The sequence below is a fragment of the Oculina patagonica genome, chromosome 3 (genome assembly GCF_052425735.1).
Source record: "Oculina patagonica isolate OP01 chromosome 3, crgOcupat, whole genome shotgun sequence".
In the NCBI taxonomy this organism is placed as follows: domain Eukaryota; kingdom Metazoa; phylum Cnidaria; class Anthozoa; order Scleractinia; family Oculinidae; genus Oculina; species Oculina patagonica.
In genome coordinates, this window is record NC_135760.1 from 5,456,780 (window position 1) to 5,465,957 (window position 9,178).

At 36.6% G+C, this 9,178-nt stretch overlaps 1 protein-coding gene across 1 annotated transcript; it reads right to left on the reverse strand.

The window, feature by feature from the left end:
- Positions 1-2,813: 2,813 nt before the first annotated feature.
- LOC144645158 (TNF receptor-associated factor 3-like) lies at positions 2,814-7,525 on the reverse strand. The gene is made up of 4 exons (XM_078504640.1): positions 7,041-7,525; positions 4,914-5,094; positions 4,508-4,737; positions 2,814-3,991 (listed from the first exon to the last, which is right to left on the reverse strand). Exons 1-4 carry the CDS (start codon positions 7,478-7,480, stop codon positions 3,817-3,819), a joined length of 1,026 nt encoding a protein of 341 aa, XP_078360766.1. The 5' UTR covers positions 7,481-7,525; the 3' UTR covers positions 2,814-3,816.
- Between the last annotated feature and the right edge of the window lie 1,653 nt (positions 7,526-9,178).

Sequence of the window (9,178 nt, forward strand, 5' to 3'; positions counted from 1 at the left end):
TAAAAAACGGATAATGACGTAGTGTTCAAAATAAAAGCTGAGTGACAAAGGTGATGATCCATCACCTTTGTCACTCAGCTATTAATTTTGAACACTACGTCATTACTCTTTTTTTTTTTTTTAATTTTACATGAAGCTATTTGACACTCAACCGGAATACATTATCTTTCTACTTTTTATTACTCACCTGACAATGATGCCATGACGGTGTCGAAACGTTGTGCGGTTGTTATTTATTTTATCCTTAAAATTATCTCTGCGTGTAAAAGACTCGTGACTTCGACACTTGCACACAAGAGACAAGGACTCCCATTCAAACGTGAGTTTGATTGACTGGGAAATTTTCCTCATTAAAGAGATACCATCCCTTTCGCCACAGCCAGAAAAATGTTTCAATTTTAGTCACTCAAGTTTCTCATTGTTACGGTTCAATTTTCACAACAGTGCATCATGTTGAAAATGTAGTATTGTCGTGTCCAAAGAAAGTTCTCAACTTTTGGACAGTATTTCAAATAGAGAGACAACAATCTTGGACAAACTCTAAATTGTGTATTGGTGTACACATTTATATTGGGCAGTCGGACTGAAATGTGGAGTATTGGAGAAAAAATTTATTGGAATTAAGTAATAAATGCCCCAATGTAACAATAACACACTACATTAAACAGTCACACAAATTAAAATTTAATCCAACAGTTTAGAGTATACAATGGGAATAGAAAATATATCTGTTTAACTACTTTTTACTTTAAAATTAGCAACTTGAGTGTAACAAATTAATGTTACAAAGTACTTGAAATAACTGTATGCATATAAATTATTATTTTCTCATGGTGTTCACATGTGGCAAGTTATGCTTATTTTGATCTTTGGTCTTGGCCTTTATGTCAGGCTCACCACTGACAAATCACAACATTTTGCTCAACCTCATCCGATCGATAATTTATTGCTAATTATTTATTCACCCCCTTGATTAATCACTTCCCCTCGACTAATTCCCCCCTTTTGTCACACAAAAAATAGAAGAAGAAAAAAAAAAGAAAGAAAGTAATTGCTGCTGGCTATTATTCGAAAATTTTCCTCATTAAAGAGATACCATCCCTTTCGCCACAGCCAGAAAAATGTTTCAATTTTAGTCACTCAAGTTTCTCATTGTTACGGTTCAATTTTCACAACAGTGCATGCATGTTGAAAATGTAGTATTGTCGTGTCCAAAGAAAGTTCTCAACTTTTGGACAGTATTTCAAATAGAGAGACAACAATCTTGGACAAACTCTAAATTGTGTATTGGTGTACACATTTATATTATATTATTTATATTATCAAATTGTACTTTTTTTTTTTTTTTGTTAGCTATAGGAATTTTTTGTCTTTTTATATTAATTGTAAGTTTTTAGCTTTAGGAATTTTTCTTTTTGTCTTTTATATCAAATTGTAATTTGTTTTTATATTTAGTTAGTATTAACAGGTGAAGAGCCATGTAGTATGGATATACTGTTAATAAACCATTATTATTATTATTATTATATTATTATTATTATTATTATTCGAAAAATATGGTACTTCCTAACAGATCTGATTCGCTCTCATTAATAGAATACGCCCTCCAGCACCCCTTTCCCGATCGGTCATGCGATGGAGTGAAAACTGGTAACGAAGGTTAGAGCCCAGTTTGCTGTCGTCACTATCGCTTAAGAAACCGTTCAAAATTAAATCGGGATATAACCGATATCGATAATTCAATTGTCGATGTCGGAAATGAATTATCGTGGTCGGAAATAGTCCCGACCTCGATAATTCCTCTTTTTCTCGGGTCTGAATTAATTCCGATATCGATAATTTATTTGCGGGAGTTGAATTATACCAGGGTCGGCTATAAATTTCTGGGGTCAGGTTTTCATGCCAGGGAAGGGGAAAGCCTTTTTTTAATTCTGACCTCCGAAATTTTTTACCTATTTTCGATATCCGAATTTCTATTACCATGTATAACTCAATAAATACCGGTGTCCATTTATGATTTTGCGATGGGGGTGGGGGTGGAGGTGGGGGTGGGGGTGGTGGTGGGGTTGTGCTGTAACCGAGAGTAAAAATGTATATTCTACCCCTTTCCTCTCTCTGTTCTTACTATCTTTTTAGTGGGAGGGGAGGGGGTTAGGGGGTAGTATAATGACGAGAAGTATCTTTGCCAAAAACGATGTTACAAATTTCCCTAATGTATTTAAAAAATTACAAGAAAGCTAGTCTAAGAACGTTGCCATTAACCAAATATATGTTATTTTCTCTTTTAAGAAACGATTTCTACTTTTTCCAGATAAGTGTCCAAAAAAACTTTTACGGCCAAAATGTGCTGTGTTGATTCTTTCACAGAACAATAGCAGATACCGATTACTTCTTTTTTGTTTCTGGTGTGTTTTTTATGAAAAATAAGCTGAATGTTGAAACTTTTCCTTAAATTCCTCAAAAATTTTCGCCAAACTTCGTTAATCTTCCTTGATGTTCAAAATATAGTCGTAAACGTTCGTATATAGCCTTCAAATAACGCGAGTTTTTCGAAGTATGAAAAGTTGTCCAGAATCTTTGTTATAGTTTAATACTTGTTTCCTTTTTTGGAATTTAAGCATAAGGTTGGTTTTTTTGATACCTATTGTAAATGCGAACAAATGCTATGATGCGTTGTGATATCTCGTGATACCTCGTTAGGGCTAAGACAGTTGGAAAAGTGACCTCTTCAAATTTGTTATCCTTATTTATTCATTGGAAGAGAGGGCACTAGTCGTCTAATCTTATCTAAAGACGTAAAGGACGCCGAAATACTTCTCGACTCTCTTCTCAGCAATGTTGTGCTAAGGGGTCTGCTAACTCAAGTAGAATGCCAACTCTCAGGCCGCCTTTTTATGGGCCAAAAATTTATTTGTCCAAATTCGAGTTTCCGAGTTTGTGCATGAGGTTTTCATTTCTTTTTCAGTAACAAGACGCAACGGTTAACAGTTTTAAAATATTTATTTACCAACTCTTTGCTACAACATCAATAAAAAGGTCAAACAAAACGTCTGCTAAATACCACACATGTGCATGAATAGGGTTTTTCGCACACACACACTTATTGCATGGTAGGCCTTACCAGATTGTGCGCGTAAAATCTCTTAAAGGGTTCTCACTGGGATGCCAAAATGTAGCTTACCCCCCCCCCCCCCCTCCCAAAAAAAAATCCAAAATCCAAAAAGTTACCCCAAAGTTATTGCAATTTGCCCAAAAGTTGGCAATCTGGAAAGGCCTACTCATGACTTAACTCGGATTTGATTCGCCATACTATTCAACACACTGTTTTGAATAATTAATAATCCTAGTTGTATTTGTTTCAATTTTTTTGGGATTATTTCCGATGTTTTAACAATAAAAGATGTAATAGATACTGGAAGTAAAACATCGCTTCTTAGTGATCATCTTCGTGTTTATTATGTACCTCATTATGTTAACATTTTCGCAATTCTCAACTGTAACTTTGATTTGATTCTTTCAACCTTTTCTCACTTTAAATAGTTTAATTACGTAAAAATGCATAAAAAGCATAGCATTGTTAAACTCTGAACTGTAACTTCCAGTGGTTTCCCAATTATCACTGCAAATTTTTACTTGCAACTCCTCTTGAGTATTAAACTCTTAAGTATTGACATTTTTTCTTAAGTATTTGCATAATAATCTGTCCCTTTTATTGAACTGTCCCTCTAGGGAAGACTTCATTGCATATCAAATAAATTCACTATTAAATTCAAACTGGTGGCAAGTCCATAAACGTTTCTTTTTAGATGTTTGCGTTTACATCGAAATGTCAATTTTTTCGATGAAAACTTTGATGATCAACCAAGCCCTTTCTTCTGCTCTTTCTTCCAGGGTCTTAAGTTTGATTTCGGTTCCAAACATCTGCCCTTCTTTAATTCTTTCGTCTTCCAAGGTGAAGACGTCATCCCCGTCCTGTCCGGCAATTAAGAATCTGCCAAATTAAATTATTAAGAGGGTATATTAAAGGGGCTATGTCACGGTATGTAAGTCATTTTTCTGATTGCTTTTAAAGCTAAAGAAACCTGATCAAGATAACAGTTTTCCAAGATAGGAAAACATCAACGGAAAGACAAAACCCCGAAAATAATAAAGAATGGTTACAAACTTAAAGAAAGTGCCATTTTTTTCAAGTTGACTTGTCCGTGTCGTAGCCCGTTTAGTAGTCAATTTTATCTAGGTGGTTTAAATCATACAGGCTAATAAATCCAAAAAATGCACAACTGATATTTATAAAATCATAAACAGGCAAGGTGTTTTAAAATATCTTTATATATCTTTAGAAAGCCTTCTAGTGCAAATTTTGTTAGTACTGCTAATTCTAATTCTTAGCTCGTTCAGCAATAAATAGAATGCTTGTTCTATTAAGGTGCACGAAATTATTTCGAACTGTAGCTTACTCGTCAAAATGACATAACTTAAATTACAGTTAGTGAAAGTTGAAACTCACCTGATTGCAACTCTAATCGAATTGACTGCTGACCTCAACTGTAGGTAGAGACTGCAGTTTGGATTATTAATTTTAAGGACCATCCTCCATCGCTTCCCATCCATTTCAAACACATCACTTGTCATTGGTTCTTTATTCATTTTTTCAGCTGCCCTCTCTTTAAAGCTGTCTATCGTCCACGAAAAACAACCCAGGGACAATGCTGTTTTTTTTAAAAGGGCCTTCTTGTCCTGCAACATTCAAATTGCGAATGAGCTCTTAGTTCTCTAATTCTTTTGGCGTGTTTGCTTAAGCGAACAAATTCAGATTTCCCAAGGCTAGTGTCCTTTAGTTAGATTTTGTTTAGATTTTCTTATGCCCCTGCTTGCGATGGCTGTGCCCAATAAATATATTTTGCATAACTTACTTTGCTTAAAAGGGCTTGCTGCAGAGCTGCCCTTTCCTCAAGAAGAAGAGCGACGTGCTTCTCAGCGTGATCTCGGTCGTGCTTCTCCATGCTCTGGCTGTTACCCCAAAAGTTACAACCAACAATACTGCACTCTCGCTGCCTCATTTCACAGGCACTAAGATGTACTTGCAATTCTTTCCTGTAGGTAAAAAATTGTTGATGTTGTTGATGGGAATGTTAATGAGACCGATTAACTTGATTACCGTTGTCTTGTTAACATCCTGGCTAAAGTGATTATAATGCTCTTCTTCAAAGAAGCAGTGATAACTCGAAAAAACAAGCTTTGAATAACAAATAGTGGCATAACTTTACTTTAATCGTGTCTTGTTTGTTATACTCTGTAACTTCATTGCAACATTTCTTCCACTTTGCCCAGTCTCTTAGCTCGATCAGCCTTCACTATTTCTAATTGACAGTGCTCGGTTTTCCACTGTTATTTTTTCCATTGCAAGTATTTATAATTTTGTGAAAATAAAGATTGTAGGAAATAAAGATTGTTGTTGTAGACTTGTTGTGGAGAACTATAATATTAGATAGGGCTTGCGCACGCGCTATGTTATCATATTTCTCATATAGGATCATACACCTTTAAGGGTTGGCGAAAAAAAAAAAAAAAATTGCACGCGACAGGACCGAATTTGTTGCGTGCACTTTTGTCCTTGTTATTGAGTTTTGCAAATTCTTGTAAAATTCACTATGGCTAAAGGTAGCTTCCACATGTCCAAAGAGAAAGAAAACCCCCTACCATTCGGTCTTGTCGCGTGCACTATTGTAGTTCTTTCCGTTAATCTTTCGATTCTCAAAATAGCTGTATACAACGCGCCCGTGGAATAACTGTTGAGTATACAAGGGAAAGTCTCGATCTTGTTAATAGTTGGCTCGCACGGAGTGTGGGATAGTGTGATAATGCCCTACAATTAAATGAGTGTGAGCTGTATGTAATCAATTAATTATTTTTCTGCTATCCTGACGAAGTAAACGACTTGCTAGACACAAACGCCACGAGCTGCTGCGATTTACTAGATAAGAAGTCTGTTTTCGTCGTTTTTGCTTAAGCTCCCGGCTAGAAAATGATGAAAAAAATGAACTGTTGGGCTCAAGTCGTACTTTTTTGGATATTGTTAAAGTCATTCTCGTTGAGGTCGCTCATTACAGTATTAAAAGCACGTTAACAATAAATCTTTTTTGCTTAATTACGGTTGTTTTGGTAGTGTTATATTTTGTCAGCACAACAGAAAATTAAGCGTTAATCTTAATCTTTGAATTATCCCAATAATATCTCAAATATTAAACTAATCTTCAAATAGTTGAGCAGATAGAAAAGCCAAAATATCATGATCGAACCGAACTGATTATAGTAACAGGTGCGCACCGAGCTAAATGTTGTGCTATATTGTGCTGGTATCCGGTCGCTTCGTTCCAAGGTTACTTCGTTCCAAGTCACATCGTTTCCACTGTTGGTCAGATCGTTCCCCCCAAAAAAATTCACATCGTTCCAACTAAAAGTTACTTCGTTCCATCGAAAGATTCGATCGCTCCAAAAGAAAAAAGTTAGATATAAAAGACGATCCAAGTCATAAAAGGTTTTCAACTCAACTAATTTGCGTTTGATTTACCTAAGGCTCAAGGCTAAACGCATGTAAAGGAGTTTATATCAATTTTCTCACTTTTAAAGCCACACGCAAAGTGCGAACATATGCTAATTGGAGGTGTGATATTTCATTAATTGCTTGTTTTAAGAAACGCAACTTCCATAGTTGATTACTCGTTGCTGTTCTGTTTCACGTTTATCAAACGGCAAAGTAAGACGTAAAAAAAACTGCATTGCTCGTATTGAACAGTCGATCGCATGGATTACAAAATTTAACAACATCGAGTAGTAATGATTTCAATAATGTTTCCTTATAAACATTCTCTTTAGGAAATTAATATAACGCTCTGACTTTTCGATGGAACGAAGTAACTATTATTTGGAACGAAGTAACTTTTACTTGGAACGAAGTGACTTTTTTTTGGAAAGATCTGACCAAAAGTTAGAACGAAGTGACTTGGAACGAAGTAACCGTGCAACCTTTTCTGCCTTACCTTTTCGGTCGCAGGCTACACTTCAACGGGCAGCTCATCGTGGTCTCTGGGCACATTTGCTCAATGTGCACGTCTTCGTTAGCAACAGTTGTGTCGCCGTAGCACTTTTCACAAGAGATTATCCTATATAGGCACTCCTCGGCGTGGGTTCGCTTATCCTTACGTTTCACCGTTTCTTTGCATCCCTCATTGTAGCATTCCCGCTCTTCTTCCGGACATTTATGTTGAATTAATGCTTCTACTACGTCCTCTCGCCCGCAAAGGTTGCACCTCGCGCGTATCTGCGCAACGAGCTTTTTCACGGTATAATTCGTCTGGGAAGTTCCTTTTATAATATTTCTGCAGTACGGACATTTTTTAATGGCTTCTTGTCTGACTCTAGAAACACAAGAATTGCAGAATGTGTGCCCGCATTCGGGCAGGATGACCGCATCCAGCATGAGTTTATCGCTGCAACAAAAATCAATGTATGTCAAAACTGATTTCAAAGTTACATTGTGCATACAGCATTTATTTATATCTTTTCGACCATCAGTTTCTTATTTTGACAAAACCATATCATTCGCTTGAACTTGTTGAAAGTGTCAGCAAAGTCGCCAGTTATCTATGCTTTAACGCTCTAATTGTTGAAGTCTTGCGCGTTCAAAAAAATAAAAAAACACTGCATGTTTTATTTAACTCTTATCTCCTTGTTGTAAAACAAATCTAAGTTATTACTTACCAGACATAACACTGATAATCGCCAGAAACGTCTTCGATTGGAGTTAAATTTTCCATGAGAAGACTTGCTTGAGATTACTACAACTCTTAGCTACAACTGTCTGTTGGGCAGTGATCGATTGTGATTTATTCGCGAGTTTGATTTTCCCGTCAGGACCCCTGGGACTACTTAAATTTAGTAAATACTTGCTAATTAACCAGCCTCTTATCACACACAGCATGATGCATCAGTTATATAACGATCTTCAAAAACGATTAGCTAGTATAAAGATATGTGACTTCAAATACATGTTTTTTTCCTGCAATGACATCCTATTTTCGCTAATGTACGCTTTAAAAGCCAAGAATTTCAAGATGAAACACAAAGACGCTGGCAACGTATGACAATAAAAAGCAATTGAAATGTGAGATAGTCATCGCGACAATGCTTTTTTCACGAGGTAAACGGATCCAGCAGTCTAGAGGAGTGTGCTAGGGCACTTGAGATGCCGTCGTATTGAATAAATGTTGGAAAACCTTCCTTAGGCCTTAAGCCAAAATAGCGGCAAAACACGAAATTTTCGTGTGTGCGTTGAAAAGTGCATTTAAACGACAGTAGAGTTCGAACTAAGGCTCCTAGTTGAGAAAAACTTCAAAAGATTGTATCTTTCTGGATACTCTTTCACGAGAGTGCAAGTAGATAAACATACGCGTCGACCAAGCAAGAAAGAAAAGAACGAAAAACTTTTCCAATGATTTTCAAAATCATTTTTTGTTGCTTTTGCATCGAAAGAATATGAACAAATGTATTTGCTAGTCGGAAGCCTCAAGCAGAGCCATGCCGCCCGTATACTCACGGAGCTTCTACCGATTTCGGTCCTGGGGCCCGTTTCTCAAAAGTCCCGAGAATGTTTCGGTCTCGAAAACTTTTCGGGGCTGTTTTCGGGCGCGTTTCTCGGGTTCGGAAAAACGTTTCTCAAAAGGTCCGAAAGAGTCCCGTGTTTTTCAGGGAGGTTTTCGGGATTTGTAACGCAAGAAATAGCGCGTGCTTCAATTTTCCAGCCTGTGATTGGTTCAAACATTGCAATTGACTTAGCACTGAGTTGGGTTTGTCACGTACGCATCAAATTCAAAACTTTTTCGAAGAATCGTCTGCAAAGTTGTACAGTTTCAGCAATGTTTATTTTTTAACACTGATTCACCTCTGGGCTACTTAATGTACGGTAGCCCTTGATGTATGTGTTTTTAAAAAGCGTTTCTGTTTGTTTAATTTTGTTTATTCGCGGCTTGTGAGTTACGAAGCTCGCGCTACAAACAGCCATTGTCTTGTTGTTTAGCCTTGAATTTGGTTGAATAAAGTTACTTTTGGTTGAATTCTTCTCCATCATTGTCGCTCAGCACTTTGACGGACTTGCTGTACATACACTGAATGAATTTCG

Bases quoted from the DNA above. Each gene is read 5' to 3' on its own strand.
- LOC144645158 (XM_078504640.1), bottom strand. From the start codon at position 7,480: ATGCTGGATGCGGTCATCCTGCCCGAATGCGGGCACACATTCTGCAAT. The intron at 4,738-4,913 runs GTAAGTTATGCA...TGAATGTTGCAG, and splicing joins AGCAAGCCCTTTTAAGCAAA to GACAAGAAGGCCCTTTTAAA. The intron at 3,992-4,507 runs GTGAGTTTCAAC...TTAATTTGGCAG, and splicing joins TCGATTAGAGTTGCAATCAG to ATTCTTAATTGCCGGACAGG.